At 39.1% G+C, this 18188-nt stretch overlaps 1 protein-coding gene across 18 annotated transcripts in view; it reads left to right on the top strand.

Moving 5' to 3' along the window:
* The window catches only part of EML5 (EMAP like 5), a 160965-nt gene that overhangs the window by 121931 nt on the left and 20846 nt on the right, over positions 1-18188 (top strand). For 9 of the 18 annotated variants that reach the window (XM_070797984.1, XM_070797983.1, XM_070797981.1 and 6 more), the window contains exons 28-31: positions 3607-3685; positions 4972-5101; positions 8348-8446; positions 11993-12013. In XM_070797984.1, the coding sequence (XP_070654085.1) occupies positions 3607-3685; positions 4972-5101; positions 8348-8446; positions 11993-12013 (329 nt within the window). The remainder of the gene's footprint in view (positions 1-3606; positions 3686-4971; positions 5102-8347; positions 8447-11992; positions 12014-18188) is intronic. The other 9 variants (XR_011569047.1, XR_011569046.1, XM_070797986.1 and 6 more) reach the window with 3 other exon arrangements.

The raw sequence follows: 18188 nt of genomic DNA, 5'->3' as shown, positions 1-18188 counted from the left end.
ATTCTGTCTACTAAACTGATATATTTTATTCATAATCAATTTTCATATCTGTTCATCTCCTTACTTTTTTCTCTTGCTTCTTTTGAAGGCAGGGAGTAGTAAGGTAAGTTATTTTATTTAAGAGAATATTTTACTCAAAAATTTATTCTTCTGTTTGGTCTTTGTGGTATTTTAAGGTACTGATTTTTTTCCTTATAAAACACTGCACTAGTTTTGCTGAGAAAGAATTAGAAAATGAAAGAGCACAAATCCTACAAAAGAGTTGCATTTGAAGATACAATATGTAAGTGTTGTTGTAAGGGTCTTCCTTATAATCAGTGTTTTTACAGATGACTTTTCAGAAACGCCTGTACTCTAATAGTTTTAGTTTTTCCTTAAATTTCAAGACTTGTAAAAACAGTAATCACACATATTTATCTGTGAAAACTTTTCCAGTTGATAGCAAAGCTGTTAGTTTCATGTCATACTTGTTTAATATATTCATTAATTTCAAAACATTAACATAGGGCAATAGTGATATTTACACATTTAATAAAATTATATGTGCCAGAAAGGACTCTTTGGGGTCGTTTGATAGCTGCCTTTAGTCAAATAAAAGTGTCTTCAGACAGTTTCTGAAACAGGACAGTATGGGAAAGCCTCGTCTGTTTTGGAAGTTAAAAAAGGCGCCAGCAGGAAAATGCTGACAGATAAGATGAACAAGTAATTGAGAAAGATTGTGCAGAACTTCAAATGTTAGGTACTCCTTAGTTAATTTGGCAGGCAGCAGGAATTCACTCTGTTTTAAGTAGGAGGTGATGTGTGCAAAGATATGAGTCTGGAGTGTGATGTGACTTCTTGAAAAGGCCTGCATAATCTTACACTATTTTATCGGAAGTAAAACATTCAGACCTAGCATCAGACCTGGAATAGCTTCTTCAGGACTGAGCTCTGCATTTTAAAGGGACCTTGACAATTTACAGTGAACTAGAAAGAAACACAGGGTTAAAAAAAAAAAAAAAAAAAAGAAACACAGGGTAAAGGAAAGTTGGGTGGCCGCTTCACATAAAGGATAATTCATCGTTTTTGGAATCACTGCATTTCCAAAAAAAAAGAAAACTAAGTGGAGAGATAATTGCCGTCTTACAAGCAGTTGTTCATGCAGGGTTTAGTAAATGCCCACTTGTCATCAGGGTTGTGAAGGGATGTTCTAGACATGTAAGAGAATTCTGGTTTCATTGGGAGGGGGGATGAGATTAACAGCTATGATCCTTCCAGTTCTGTTCAGCCATTATGTTGCTGTGGGGAATTTTTTTATAGTTACCTCCTTTGTTGGAACAGTCCCAAATACCACATGGTCTCAAGACTCCCTCTGCATGCTTGGTTACATTGGCTGACTGGGAATCCCTCTGGGGTCAGAGGAGGGGGAGGTTCAGTTCCTTAGACAGTCCTTAATAGCAGTGCAGTGCTACCAGCCTTTTACGTTAATAAACATTAAATAAGCTTCCATATTTTATTTGAAATTCAGTTTGCACTGTGGAAAATAAGAGTGGCAAGCTATATACAACATAGAACATGTTGAATTCTTTTCCATTTCATCTTTTTTCTTCTGATTTCCCTGCCATTAATGGAATAATTTAAGCCTTTTTTTTATATACAGCAATAAATAAAAACAATAGGCCTTTACTATATACCATATAGTTTATCTGGGTTAAATGTGTAAAAGTATTTTATTACAGGACATATTTTACTACTATTTTAAATTCAGATTTGTGTTGTAATCTTTTCCCTTTTTTATCTGCTGCTGGAAAGAGGCTCCAGGTAACCCTCTCTCTTTGCTCTAGTCCATGAGGCCTGATGTTGTCTTTTTATTATCTTTGATATTTACCATTAATGAGCTATGTTCTTTACCTCTGTTCACAGCTTTCCATGTTTTTCTCCTTTGAAATTACTATCCCTGAAATGACTATATCTTAGTAATTGCAGTCATACCTGGTGGGTTACAGTCCATGGAGTCACAAAAGTCGGACGTGACTTTTTCACTTTAATAATTGGATTCATAACATATAAGTAACTGCCTTACTAAAACTTAATCCATTTGACTTGTGTAATTTTCCAAGTTGTATAATTTTAAGCAATAATATATCCTATATAAATTATCTTTACAAAAATTAAAATATGCTTAATTGTTATACAGGATTTAGAGATAAAAATTACATACTTATTAAAGCTGTCAGACAATAACACTGAATAAAGGTCAAGAACTTGGAGGAGAAGGCAAGGCTGCTCCCATTCTTTAAAATGATTTTAGCAGAAAGATTTTAAAATACTATATAATATAAAGTTAATTATATTTATTACGTATAGACATTTTAAAAGTATATGAAAAAGGTTTGGAATCAAAAATCTTTGTGATAATGTGAAGAGCCCTTCATATAGTGTTGCAAGTGCAAAACTTGTACGTCATCAGTCATGGTTATATACTTCTACATACTGCTTCACATGTGTATGAAAATACACATTTATATCACATGTTCAAGACATAACACTTTATTTACTTTTTATAGGTGTGTACCTTGAAAATCACTTTGAAGATGCAAATATATTGTTATGCCTTTCATTTTATGAATTTATTCAGAAATGTTAGAGTTTTCTTGACTGGAAAGTTGTATCATTTTCTGATTTAGTTGTTACTCAATTAATATTAAAATTTGAAGGGTGAGTTGATATATGACTGATTAAGATTCACTGTTCAGCTTATTAAACATTTGAATAATGACTATCTGAGTTTAAACTAAATGATGTGGGTTTAAAAAAAACAATAAACAAAAGGCTTTCTTTATGGAAGAGTTGCCACATTTAAATAGCTGAGAATGGGAGCTCCATATACCTAATGACACATTATAAATAGATTCTGAACTTAGTGGTGGAAACAGAGGGAGAGGAATAGATTTGAGAGCTACTGTGTAAGTTTGCAAAATATGAAGCAAATAGTGAAAACGAGGGAAGAGGAATTGGAGGCAATAGTAATAACCTTTTACAGAGTCGCCGTAAAATGTCTTGTGTGCCTAACTGACTGTGTTGCCATAAACACACTAGGAACTTCAGAGGAGAAGATAAAGGGCACAGAGGACCCAGTGATGAGCACACTTTTGAACTCAGATGTGATTTACATCGCCAACAGTATGGAAAGTTTATAGAAATATTTTCAAAATTCAAGAAGAATATATTGAGTACTTGCCATGTGCAAGATACTGAGATAGCTACGTTAGAGCAGTAATCTAGGCTGTTGTTGGTAACGCACCCCGTCAAGAAGCTTTTGAGTTTGTAAAACTAACATTTGTATATTTTTATCACCAATCTGTTCTTATGCTGTTGTATTAGTTGCATTTATGGAACATACATCAAAGAAATTAAAAGAAAAGTGAACAGAAGTTCTGACATTTTCTTTCTACCTTGTTGCCTTAGAAGATGCCAAGATATAGAGGATGGAGTCTAGTGAGAAACACAGATGGGGTTCACTCTTGGGGTGGAGTGTCAGAGACATTGCTCTCTGGAGGGCTGAGAGGAGCTGGGTGAGGACGCCGGGTGATGCTTCCCCTCCTCTCTCCCGCTTCTCTGTTTCAGGCCTCCGGTGAGCAGGGCCCCGCCACAACCAGAAAAACTCCAGACCAACAACGTTGGCAAGAAAAAGAGGCCCATAGAGGTGAGGAAAATCCACCCCCGGTGTTAACTTGCACCTTAGAATGTGTCCAGGGCTTATTCTGTTTCCTGTTTGTAGAACACCCAGATCTTACCATTATTCTTTATGAAAATAAGTGTGTTGAGTGTTCTTTTTTGTTCAGTTGTAAAAATTGATTGCCTAACTGTCAAGTCTGAGCTTGGATTGACATCCTCTGTTCCCTTTTTTTTTTTTTTTTTAGTATTTTAGTTTTCTATGAATAATACACTGAATTGAACCATATCTCAGAGAACTTCTAAATGTAAATGTATGGAATGATCTATGGCTTAAAGAAGCATAGTCACCTTAGAGTGTCCTGTACTTAGTGGTTTGAACTTATAAGTTAAGGATTTAATATTTATACTAAATCAGGAGCTTTTACCCCATGATATATTCACTGTAGAGTTTAATAACAGCCCTGCTTCCAAGCAAAGAAACTTTCCACAATAATTGAGCAAAAGAGAAAAGTTCTTCCACATTTCATAATTTCATAATCCCAGTATCAGCAATAACAAACAGACTGCTGGGTGTGTGTTAGTCACTCAGTCGTGTTTGACTCTGCAACCCCACGAACTGTAGCCTGCCAGACTTCTCTGTTCTTGGAATTCTTAGGATCTTCCCGACCCAAGGATCAAACCCTGGTCTCCTGCATCGCAGGCAGATTCTTTACTATTTGAGCTACAGGGAAGTCCTTAAGCAGACTGCTCTGTGAGGTCAAAAGCAAGGTGTAAGGCTGTGGGAGGGTGATTGTTGTACCTCCTGCCCCACTCAGCCTCACAGGGTCAGTGAAAATGGGCACTTGGAGTCACAGAAGTATCTTTAGCCTGAGTTATCAGAGACGGCATGCTTAGTACATGAAGCTGATAAACTCTTTGGATCCTTGGAAGCATATCACTTGGACCTAATTTATCTTCAGTTATATATACAGATCAAATATTTTTGACTAACAGTTAACACAAATCGATATATTTTTCTTTTGGACACAAAGTATTTCGGTGTTTAACACACAAAATCTTAAGAACTAAAATTCTTGGAGTCAGATGACAGTATGCTTCCCTTTTCATTTTTATAGATTTATGTAGAAAAGTATGGAATGTGTGTTTCAGCTGCTCAAAAAAGCTTCGAGAGGCACATCTAGCTTAGTTTTGTGTTTGAAATTTATAAATCAAAAATGCATCCTCCAGTTTGAAGACCACCAGTACTATATGCAACAAAATAATGGTGAACATTTAGACATGAGCAAATGTGTAATGGTTTTATCATTGTTTTAGGACCTTGTGTTGGAGCTTGTTTTTGGCTATCGAGGCAGAGACTGCAGGAATAATGTTCACTATTTAAATGATGGTGATGATATAATTTATCACACCGCATCTGTTGGAATTCTTCACAATGTTGCTACAGGTAGGAAACCCTAATTCTCCATTCCCCTCTTTTTACAATTGAATATTTTTTATTTAGCATCTTGCTGGTGCTGTTGCTAAGTCGCTTCAGTCGTGTCCGATTCTGTGCGACCCCATAGACGGCAGCCCACCAGGCTCCCCCGTCCCTGGGATTCTCCAGGCAAGAACACTGGAGTGGGTTGCCGTTTGCTTCTCCAATGCATGAAAGTGAAAAGGGAAAGTGAAGTCGCTCTGTCGTGCCTGACTCTTAGTGACCCCATGGACTGCAGCCTAGCAGGCTCCTCCGTCCATGGGATTTTCCAGGCAAGAGTACTGGAGTGGGTTGCCATTGCCTTCTCTGACTTAGCATCTTAAAACTCTGTTAAAAATATAAATAATTAAAATACATGAATCTTGAATATGAATATTTCATACTGTAGAACTTCCTAGTAATATTTTAAGGAATTTACAATCTTGAGAGTATAGCACAGCAGAAAAGGACTTCATAATGCAAAGTGCTTATAGATCTCGATTAGAAGTGAAGGATGACTGTGTGTTGAAAGCATGTTTCACAGCAGAAACATTGATAACTTTATTCTGTTTCCTCGCAAGTGGTTGTCTCTGACAGTTAGTGATTGAAAGGAACATGTTGGGTGAGTGATAGCTAGGGACTGGCGATGGAGTGGCAGTGTTCCTGCTGAGGGCTTGGAAAGCCAAAAAGGTTAACTAAGAAAGCTGCTTGCCTGTGACTTGACTGATGATGTCTGTTAGATCCAAGAGATGGGAAAATATTTCTTGACGTCTATTTAACTGATTGTATTGTTGAAAAAGTTCTCTAAGCATCATTTGATGACCGAGGATGTGATAATCCTACTAGTAATACTCTTTATTAATTTTGAATTGCTTTATTACGTAAAGTTATAAACTTCATAAAGTCAGAATGTTGTTCAGTTGCTCAGTCGTGTCCGACTCTTTGTGACCCCCACGGACTGCAGCACGCCAGGCTTCCCTGTCCTTCACCATCTCCTGGGGCTTGCTCAAACCCATGTCCATTGAGTCAGTGATGCCATCCAACCATCTCATCCTCTGTCGTCCCCTTCTCCTCCCGCCTTCAATCTTTCCCAGCATCAGAGTCTTTTGAAATGAGTCAGCTCTTTGCATCGGTGGCCAAAGTATTGGAGTTTCACCCTCAGCATCGGTCCTCCCAGTCAATTTTCAGGACTGATCTCCCTTAGGATGGACTGGTTTGACCTCCTTGCAGTCCAAAGGACTCTCAAGAGTCGTCTGCAACACCACAGTTCAAAAGCATCAATTCTTTGGCGCTCAGCTTTCTTTATGTTCCAACTCTTACATCCATACGTGACTACTGGAAAAACCATAGCCTTGACTAGACAGACCTTTGTCAGCAAAGTGATGTCTCTGCTTTTAAATACAGTACCTAGGTTTGTCATAGCTTTTTTTCCAAGGAGGAAGCATCTTTTAATTTCATGGCTGTAGTCGCCATTTGCAGTGATTTTGAGCCCAACAAAATAGTCTGTCACTGTTTGCATTGAAGATACAGTTTATCTAGTACAAACATTTCTGGCTTTTTTTTCCCTCTGGTAGCTTCACTCTAATTAGATAGAATGGATTATGTGAGTCATAATCCCCTACCCCTGGTCAGTATTAATCATTAATATGGTATATCTGTTTTAGTTTCCTTAAGAAAAAGATTCATCAAGATTATACAAATCAATGGTAATTTTCTATTCAATACTTTAGGTCATTACAAAATATCTCTTATTAATAGAAAATCCTCTTTGAGGCTTCATTTATCCTTCACAGAGAATATAGAAGATAAGAAAAGACACACTACATAAGGATGGGAGAGTAAACACACTTGCATATTTATACCTGTAGTTTGCTTCAGTTTCCTGGTTTTTAGTTACTCAGCTTCCTAATGATGGGATCTAGAGAGCCAGGATCGGAGAAGGCAATGGCACCCCACTCCAGTACTCTTGCCTGGAAAAATCCCATGGATGGAGGAGCCTGGTAGGCTGCAGTCCATGGGGTCACTAAGAGCGGACACGACTGAGCGACTTCACTTTCACTTTTCACTTTCATGCATTGGAGAAGGCAATGGCAACCCACTCCAGTGTTCTTGCCTGGAGAATCCCAGGGACAGCGGAGCCTGGTGGGCTGCCATCTATGGGGTCGCACAGAGTCGGACATGACTGAAGTGACTTAGCAGCAGCAGCAGAGAGCCGGGGTAGAGAGATGACCAAGCCCCTGCCCCAGTGGCTTCTCTCCGTTCTGCAGGTACATTGCTGTGTGTATAGTCCAAGAAGTCCTGATGTGTTAATTAATCTATTGATTTAGTCAGTAGCATATATAATTATTTGTTTGTTCCTTTAACTGAACTCAGCCCTGGGAAATATGAAGCACATTTTACTTTGAGAAGAAGTTCAAAAGCAATGTTAGATATATTAAACGTTATTTTAAAATGTTTTCCTTTGGTTTCGTTTTGCTCTTGGGAGGACCTAGTGTCGACAGTGCTCCGTAGCCTGGGCCCAGTCTGCCAGCCTGGCCTCATCCCCGCCTCTCTGTTTGGCTTGCAGGAGCCTCCCTTCCTTGCCTCCTGCACAGCCACGGTCTGCCAGGGCCTCTCCACTGTCGCTGCCACAAGATGAACCAGATTACTTCTTTGATCAGAATTTTTTCAGTACCCTCCCACTGACTACAGAATAAATATAAAATTTAATAATAGGCTTGTTTTCAAAATCCTCTGTAATTCTAGTTCAAACTTGCCTGTCCAACGGTATTTCTCACTTTTCCTTTTTGTTACCCTGTATTTCAGCCAAACGAGCCATCTGTGTGCATACCCACGGCTTCCCTGCCTTTGTATCTTTGCTTCAAGCATTCCTCTTCCTGAAACATGTGCCCCAGCCACATTCACGTTTCCAGAGTCTGTTGTCAGTTCAGGAGTGCCATCTGTGCGTAAGAAGAACGGATCACTGCGTATTTGCACAGCGCTTTGATCTTTAACTCTCTTGTGGCACTTGATGTCTCCAGCCTGGTTTTACATGGTTATGCCTCTCAGGGTTCGCTACTTTAAGGATTTGTCAGTCACGTTTACATCCTTAGGATGCAGGATATATACTATGCTCAAAAAATATATGTTAAATAAGCAAGGAAGTTGAACACAGCAGTTTATTACTCCGAGTAAAGTGCATTTGACTATTTCACGTTTTACGTTTTCAAATTTAATTTTCAAATTCTTTTTTTATAGGGACTCAGAGTTTTTATCAGGAACATAATGATGATATTCTGTGCCTCACTGTAAATCAGCACCCCAAATTCATCAACATAGTGGCAACTGGCCAAGTAGGTATGTTTCTGTATTTTAAAAAGAAATAGTATTAAGTAATTGTCTTCTTTAAATTAATTCAGTATCCTAGGGGAAAAGACTAAAACATTTTTGTGTATTGTTTGAAACGCATTTATACATGAAGCGCACGTCCAGTTTTACCATATTATTTGCTTCCAGGCACTTTTTTTTCACTTTGTTTATCTGTATTGGTTCAGACAGTTCAGAATGAAGAGCATTGTATTTTATAGTGGTTGAAATAGTTGGATTTAATCCTTTAGCAGAAATTTATGAGCAGCAGAAAGTTTGTATTTAATAGCACGTAAAGCAGGAAGGAAGAGTCTGAGGCGGGAGTGGTAAGTAAGAGGAGCTGAGAAGTGACTGGTGAGCGGGCAGAGCCTCTGCCTCAGCAGGGGACACCCTGGAAAGCGGAGAAGCCGAGCCTGTGCTGCCGGTGAGCCCTTCTGCCCTTTCCTCTGGCGGTGATCGTATTTGCCACCTGGTTTTGAAATCCCCTGTCTTGCTATTTTCTTTCAACTCTCTAGAAAACTTTGACAAAAGTCGTAACTCCACAAGCAAAATGATGAGCAGGTGGCAAGTCTCTTTAGGACAAATCTACCAGTAATTGATCACTGTGACTGCTACGTACAGACCTACCTGATCAGTGAGATCTTCACAACCCTTGTATAGTTTGTAAAAATGATCAAAATCATTGGGTTTATTGGATTTCAGTGAGCCTCAATGGCTAAGGCAACTTTCCAGGCATTTTTTCCTTCTTGAATAAGATAATTTATGCTTTAATATGATCAGTTAGAAACTTGTTCTCTGTTATCTATTAGTTCTAGAGTTATGCCACAAAGACCTTTCTTCCGTTCTGTAAAAATTTTCTCCTTTTAAAAAGAAAGTAGGTCAGTTCTTAGCCTGTTACACACACAATATTCTAAGCTTTGGATTTATTAGTTATTTACATCCTGTTGATGTACAGTTGATACATGATGTGTTAGATGCTGATGTACGGCAGGTAGTTCAGTTCTTTTCTGTTACGGGTCATCACAGAAAATTGAATAGAGTTCCCTGCGGTATGTAGTAAGACCGTGGTGTTCATCTGTTTTATATATGGTAGTTTGTATCCGCTAACCCCAAGCTTCGGTCTCTCCCTCGCCGTGTCCTTTCCCTTGTCTGTGAGTCTACTTCTGTTTATTAGTGAGCTGCTTTGTGTCCTGTTTTAGATTGCACTGTATGTGATGTCATACGGGATTTGCTTTCTCTTTTTGACTTGCTTCGCTTAGTATGCTCATCTCCAGATCCATCCGTGTTGCTGCAGATGGCATTGTTGCATTCTTTCTTATGGCTGAGTACTATTCCATCGTGTGCATATGTACCACATCTTCTCTAACCGCTTCCTGCTGATGGACGTCTAGGTTGCTTCCATGGCTTGGCTCTTGTAAACAGTGCTGCTGTGAGCGTTAGGATGCACGTGTCCTTTCAAAGTCGAGTTTCTCTGGATATATGCCCAGAAGTGGGGTTGCCAGAGCATATGGCAGCTCTGTTCTTAGTTTCTTGAGGAATTGCATGGTTTGCCATAGTGGCTACACCAATTCACATTCCTAGCAACACTGTCCCCTGGAGGAGGAAATGGCAGCCCACCCCAGTATTCTTGCCTGGAGAATCCATGGACAGAGGAGTCTTGCGGGCTCCAGTCCATGGGGTCGCAGAGTCAGACACGACTGAGGGACTAACACGTGCATACGTACTAACAGTGTAGAAAGGTTCGATTTTCTCCACACCCTCGCAAAAAATTGTAGGCTTTCTGATGATAGCCATTCTGACCTGTATCAAGTGATTGGTTTGCATTTCTCTAATAATTTGTGATATTGAATAGTATGTCTTCTTTGGAGAAATGTCTGTTTAGGTTTTCTTCCAATTTTTGATTGGGTTGTTTGTTTTTTGTTATTCAGTTCTATGAGCTGTTCGTATATTTTGGAAATTAAGCCCTGTTGGTCAAATTATTTGCAGATATTTTCTTCCAATCTGTAGGTTGTCTTTTCATTTTATTTATGGTTTCCTTTGCTGTGCAGAAGCTTCTAAATTTCCTTAGATCCCATTTGTTTATTTTTGCTTTTTATTTCTATTGCCTTTGTAAATTGACCTAAGAAACCATTGGAGAATGTGTCCTTTGCGTAATTTTACTTTTATCAATTAATGTTTCTCTGACTTTATGACTTTAGGAAAAACAATTATCTATTATGGGCCTGAAGGAATATTATTATATGTAAGTGTTCCTAACCTCTCCTTAGGAAGCTCTGTTGTAAAATGCTTCCTCATATAGAACAGAAATCTGTTTCTCTTTCATTGTAGTTCACCGGTCCTCATTTGGGGGCACCTAGATATTTAGACCTGTGATGGTTAGGTCTTTATCTGTACTCTTTATTTTGCCCCAGGCCCACAGACATTCCAGGATAAGCCTGTTTTCCAAAACCAAAACCCTCAGTTTTAAACCATTCTTCATGTGACATAGTTTCAAGTACTGTCATCATTTAGTTGTCATCAGAGCATGTTCAAATCTAAAAGTGGTATATCCTGACTGGTCTTCTCAGCAAAGTCAAGTACATTATTGCCTTTTCTCTCATATTCCAGGTCAGGACACTACATCTACATTATCAATATGTCCTTGAAACAATAATTTCATAGGCTTCCCAGGTGGCGCTAGTGGTAAAGAACCCGCCTGCCAATGCAGGAGACGTAAGAGACGTGGGTTCAGTCCCTGGGTTGGGAAGATCCCCTGCAGAAGGAAATGGCAACCCACTCCAGTATCCTTGCCTGGAAAATCTCATGGACAGAGGAGCCTGGCAGGCTGCAGTAGTCCATGGGGTCATACAGAGTTGGACACAACTGAAGCACACAGGGACATAAAGTTCTAATAAAGCAGAGAACAATCGTCTATCTAAAAAAGGTTTCTAAATTTTTCTGCTTTCTTTCTTGCTAAAGATTATTGACTCTAAAATTTTGATTAATAAATATTTCTACTGTAAATACAATGAATTTCATATTTTCTTTTTTGGCAGTCTTTTACTCAGAAAATGTTTAGTTAAAAAAATAAGAAAGGGGTTCGTTTGTGGCCTGAATTAAGAGCCTTCCTTTCCTTGAGTTACATGCCAGCTTTTACCATCATTTCTTTCAGGTGATTTAGATCTGATTCTTCCCTTCAAGTAGTGCTACATGAAAGCCCGAAGGATCTATTAGCAGGGCATTTGTAAACCAAAATAAACTCATATCAATTTTAAACCATATCAGTACTATTTTAAGTGTTTTTATAATTTCATGTAACTCACTAAAGAAAATACTGATCTAAAGATTGAAAGGTCATATGCATATAATACTAATATGCATATATAATTGAAATTAGTGGCTTCACTTACAGTATAACTCAATTTTACGTAATTTTATATATGACACAACTATTTAAACCATTTAAAATTACCTTCTGGTGGTTGGGTTTTTTAAGTTTTGCGTATGGTGTTGATGCTGTTTCTGGATCATTGTTTCTCTGCTGCTTTTCCATTGTAGGTGACTCGGCAGACATGTCAGGTAAGGAAACCTATCACTTTCTACTTTACTCATACTCTTAAGTAGTGATAGCCTACATTTTTACAGAGTAATAAGATAGCTGAACTATTTTGGGTTTTTTAAAAGTCAAGAATACATCATTATAATGTCATGATACTGAGCCCAATCTACAGTAATTTTTTTTAACTGAATTTTGACTTTCTTAGTATACTCAGAATTGTTGTAAGCACTTTACTTGTATTACCTATTTAGTCGTCACAAGAATTCTCCATAGTAGGTATTAACTTGCCATAATCATATATCTGGTAGGAATAATGGTGGGGCTAAAATTTGATCTTAAGTATGAATCAGTACATTTTATTGCCTAGAAATAAAAAATTTTCAATTACTATTTTTATATAATCATCAAAATTATTGCATATGTTAGATCAACAGAACATTTAAAGATTTGAAAATAACTTTTTATTATTGAATTTGACCATGACTTTGTGAAGTTACAAAGCTCTTAGATGAACAAATGCATGTCAGTTGTTTTTAGATATTATAATAGCTAGGCTTTTTCAACTCAATTTCAGTTCATATAATGTAGTAAGTATTAACAGTCTGATAAAAAAACATTTCCCAGTGATTTGTATCCATTTCCTTCTCCTCCAGGATAAAGCATGATTTTGTGATTTGACTATTTAACCACAAATGTATTCAGCACAGCAGACAATGGCCTTGCTCTCTTAGGCTACACCCAAGAGCAGAGGTTAGCAGACTTAGAACCCATGGGCCAGATCTGCTCACCGCCTGAGTATAGTTTTTAGTCATTAAAATAGTTGGAAAATATCAAAGAAGGAGTAAAATTTCAGAAAACATGAGAAGTGTATGGAATTCAGATTTCAGTGTCCACAGATAAGGTTTCTGGCACGGCCCTGCCTGTTCAGTCACGTACTGGCCACGGCACCTATGGTGCCCTCATGGCAGGGTTGCAGCAGAGACTGTTTTAACACTCGTTGCTTTCCCGTGCAGCTTGGCACACTACAGATCGCAGTGGTTCTGTTTTAAAGCTTGACAGGTTTTGAGTGCTACATGTATTGCTGTATTCCACAACATTTTGTTGTTGTTGAAGTCTAGTTGGTGTACAGCATCATGTAACTTTCAGGTATACAACATTGTGATTCAATTTCTATAGCTTACATACCACTAAAAGCTACTATAAGATAATGGCTACAATTCCCCTGCGCTATACAATATGTCCTTACCTACTTTGTACAAAACAGTTTGTATCTCTTAATCTCCTACCCCTCATCTGCCCCAGCCGCTTCCCTCTCTCCTTAGGTCGCCACTAGTTCGTTTTCTGCATCCGTGCGTCTGTTTCTGGTTTGCATATGCGTTCATGTGGGTTGTGTTTTAGAGTCTACATATGAGTGATATCGCACAGTATTTGTCTTATCTGACTTATCTCACTGAATACAACATTCTCGAGGTGTATCCACATTGCTGCCATTTGGTTTTTTTAACCATGGCATATCTATCATGGCAAAACAAGAGAGGGGAAAGGAAAAATAGACTGAATGTCAAACTATAAAGGCACAGTTAAGTGTGGATTTTGTTGTCAAATGAGATGGTAAAACATTGTACTTTTTATGCAGTGATACTGTAGCTGTGCTGAAAGAATACAGTATATGTCAACATTTCCATACTGACTTTGTTGCAATATCCCCAGGTCACAGGAATGCAAAAATCAGAAAAATTAGGAACTTTAAAACAGTATCTTGAGACTTCCCTGGTGGCCCAGTGCCTGGGACTCCAGGCTTCCACCACAGGCGGCTTGGGTTCAGTCCCGGGTCAGGGAGCTGGGATCCCGCATGCAGTGTGGTGTGGCCAAAAATAAATAGATAAAATTTTAAAAATTATTTAAAAAACACAATATCTCATCACAACAGAGTTTCTTCAAAAAATAAAAATAAAATGTGGCTAAAACCTAAGTAAGGTTCTGAATGACTCATTTGTTAGCTAATTAAGACAGGCTGTTTATTGCTGGCTTAATTAAGTCATGTTTGACTACAATGAATGAGTGTCCAGAGAAAGTAAACTTGTTTAAGATCTTTTGCCAAGAACCATTGCTAAAACAGTTGAGGGTTTTGCGAACATCAGTAGTCACTAAAAACAGGCAAAAAAGGGGGCGGGTGATTCTGAGTGGTTTCCCTTGGTTCTTGATAGGTTGACAGGTGTTGCCAGTTGTTTACTGGAGGAATCAGTGCTGACTTTTAAGTGACAGTTTGCCTCTATAAATGGTCTCCATGGAACAACTTGAAAAGATAATATTTTCAAATAACTTAAGAAAACATCAATTCAGTACAACCTGAAGTAGAATCTGTGAAGATGTACTAGAACTGAGGGTGGTAAAAATATGTGTGGAGCTAGAGCAGAAAAGAGGATAGTTTGTAAAATTTACAAGGCTTATAAACTTTAAAGGCACTTGAAGCCTATGGTTTATTCACTGTGTTATTCCTCAGCAGCTGCTTTGTGAAAAATATTTCAATCTATCATGTATAATTGAACCTCCGTATTTTGTTTTTGAGAGTCAGCAGTTAACTTTATTTGCTCTCATAGCCTTAACCATCATCAGTTATTAATTTCTGTCAGAAACAGAAGGTGAATGTCTGGACTCGCCCTACCACAGCAGTTTAGTGGTTTAGCAGTCGTAACATTTTGTTGTTGTTGTTCTTTGCAATTTCCGTCACTCAGAGCCAGGACTGAAATTTTTCTGAGACTAACTGCCCTCAGTCTCTATTATGGAAAACTGAATGGCTTTGGAAATTAGTTTTTGCTGCAGATTTGTTAATGTTTCTTAATGATTCAACCTGAAGTTACCAGGAAACTACAATCACAGTCACATACGTTGAAATTACAGTGCTTATACGTGAGACTCACGCTGCAGGAAGGGCACGTGGAGACAACTGACCTCTGAGCCACGAGTCATGCCAAACTGCGCTGTGTGTGTCTCATCCGTCAGAGATTAAGACAAGACACCAGATTCCTTTCCCACACAAATTTGCAGCAAATATATTTTCTGGGCTCAAATTTCAGTTCCAGCAGCATTTTTTTTAGATCTTGATACAAGTGTAAAGAAAATTGCCATATTTAAAAAATCTGTTTAACTGTACAGTTGAGGAACTTCCACCTAATGTTCAATTTATAGTTATTATTCTGCAATATAATACATGCTAAAAAGACAAACATCAGGCCAGAACTCTAATACAGTTTTCTGAATGCCTTCCAAGTGATTAACATATTCAGTTAAAATCATTTGCTTATGGATTGATATTCGTATTTGACAGTACCTATCTGTGAGACATTGTCAGAATTGAAAATCATTATAGGTCATCATTAACAGATGAACATTTATAATTTTTTTTAAAAAATAAAGAACATTGACTTTGAACCCCACTTAAGTGAATTAATATTCCCCCTCAGAAAATGAATTCGCATTAGTAGATCAATATTATAAAAACTTTCACTCAGTGAATTTCATCAATAAAAATTTTGTGGAAATTTGTTTTCCACAAAAGAAAATTGTTTTCTTATATTACATAAGAACCTGCATAATATCTTTAATTTTGTCTCTTTTACAGTAACAGTTTGCTGAGTCCTACTCTAGAGGGAGACAGGCAATAAATAAGTACATTTTTAAAAACAGCATGATCTAAGACGGTGATCAACATGATAAAAAAACAACAGGGTGATAGCAACAAAGCAGTGGTTTTTCAGAAGTGGTAAGACCTAGCTAGGCCAAAAATGGTACTAAACAGTGACGGCCACAGGGCGGTCTGGGGGCTCCAGACTCAGGCCTGGTTTCAGACTCCTAGACCACCCACACCTTCAGAGGTCCTAGAGGATCAAGGCATGGTGGTCCTGGGTCTGTGTCTCTTTCAAAGCACTGCTCCGGGGGTCACACACAACCTGCTTCTACCAGCTTCCGCCCAGGGCAGCCCCCTGAAGACTCAGAGACCAACATTCGTTATTGGGGGCTGATCGCATAGACATAGAGCCGCAACGACTGAAACAGCATGCTCCCAGCAGAAGGCGGGTGCTCGGTGCCCCAGATGGACAGAATGGCCTTATCAACACAGGAAACATTTCACAAGTCAGGTTCTTACACGCTGGCAAGCAGGCCATTCTAGTGATGGTGAGTTCAGTCCTGCTTGTGTTAACTTTTTGCTGTGGAGGCCCTAAAGCTGAATCAAGAAACAGGAAAGTTAGTGTGACTGGAGTAAGGCCTCTGAGATGAACTTTGAAAGAGGTTGGGTCAGTCACGTGGGGCTTTGCAGGTCATAGAGAGGAGTTTGCATTCCTACTAAGTACAGAGTCCATCACCAGAGAGTTGTAGGCAAGGGAGTTTATGTGATCTAATTTATACTCTGAGTACATCACTCTCTGCACTACTAAGAATACAGAGAGGAAAGAGCCTCCAGAAAATTGGGAGGCTCTTGCAGTAGTTCAAGCAAAAGACATTTTAAACCAGGGTGGTAGGAGTGAAAATAGAACTAGGCAAAGATGGCTTAGATTTTAGCGGTAGATCCAGCAGTCTTTCTGATAGAGTGGATTGAGGGCATGATGGAAAGCAAGGAATAGAGAGTAACTTAATTTCTTGCTTGAGCAGCTGGCTAAATGAGATAGCGCAATACTTTGGGAGAGAGAGTTGGGCAGGAAGAAATTATCTGCAGTCATTAGGAATGAAGGGAGTGTAGGTTCAAATGCAGGAAAACTGGTAGGTTTGGAGGTGGGAAAATAAGGAAGATCCTCTCTGATGCTTCTGTTGATATTTCATCATCTGAGGGTGAGGCGGTGCTGAGGTAGTGGGAGAAGTTTCAAAAGTCTCACTTTGGAATGTGGGAGAATAAACGTGTGTATTAGAGAGGGTATGGTCTAATTACCATCTGAGTACAATAGTTGTGTTTTGAGTAGACCCTAAGGGAACATCTTTTGTCTCTGGCAGAGTGTTTTCAGCCCACCTAAGACTGTGTAAGGAGGTAAGAATCTGACACTTGTGATCCTTAAGGCAAGGAGAGAGAGCTCTGTCTGGAATAGGTCCCTGTTTGTCCCTATAGGCAGTTCATTACATGACTTAGTGGTCTTCCACGGACCCTCTCATGACCGAAAAGAAGGAAACTGATCATTGCCCTGGAGTGCAGAGGGAGGGCGCCCACCTGCCTTTGCTGATTCAGGAGCCCCAGTGTGCTTCCCGGCCCTTCCCCTCTGCCATCCACAGCATTGGCTTCACCCACGAGGCTGTGTTTGTGTTATAGAAGGGTTGGAGTTATATGTTTCCTTGCCTTTTCATCAAGTGGGAAAGAGAATAAAATCCATTTTCAAAACCACGACCTAAAATCAGTGCTCCCTGGGTCTTCCCTGGGTGGCCCAGTGGCTAAGACCGCTCACTCCCAATGCAGGGAGCCCAGGATTGAGCCCTGGTTAAGGAACTAGATCCCACATGTTGCAACTAAGACCCAGTGCAGCCAAATAAATGAATATTTTAAAAAATAATAATAAAATTAGTACTGCCTTTTAGCCTGAGTGAGTCATTTTAAGATGTGAGCAAAGACTTGAACTGAATCACTGATGTCAGGGGGTGAGGGGATGGGACGAGAAGGATTGTAGGATGTGTGGAGGTCTTACCACAATGGGCGTAGACTATTAAGTTGACTACGCAGTGTCTTTGCCCTGAATTGCTTGTATTTGCATGAGGGAGGCATGGATTCCTGAATAAAATCAGAGCTTTATTAAGAAGGGAGGAAGGAGTGCTGGGTCCGACGTCAGTGGTGATGTTGTCCAGTATAGAAGAAGTGAAGTTGCTCAGTCGTGTCCGACTCTTTGCAACGCCGTGGACTGTAGCCCACCAGGCTCCTCCATCCATGGGATTCTCCAGGCAAGAATACTGGAGTGGGTTGCCATTTCCTCCTCCAGGGGATCTTCCCAACCCAGGGATTGAACCCAGGTCTCCTGCATTGTAGGCAGATGCTTTTTACCATCTCAGCCATTGGTACACTTAATGGTCCATATTAAAATCTTGTTTTTAAAATGCACTGTTTACTATGCTGCATCAAGGCAAACTAGGGGATGAAAAAAAAAATCCTTTAAAACGTTGATTCTTATGAAATCCATTTGTAATTTTAAGAGACCCTTATGGGCTCCCTTGGTGGCTCCA

This window comes from Bos indicus, chromosome 10 (assembly GCF_029378745.1).
Source record: "Bos indicus isolate NIAB-ARS_2022 breed Sahiwal x Tharparkar chromosome 10, NIAB-ARS_B.indTharparkar_mat_pri_1.0, whole genome shotgun sequence".
NCBI lineage: Eukaryota > Metazoa > Chordata > Mammalia > Artiodactyla > Bovidae > Bos > Bos indicus.
Note: the sequence above shows the minus strand (reverse complement) of the source record. Positions and strands in the feature narration are given on the sequence as shown.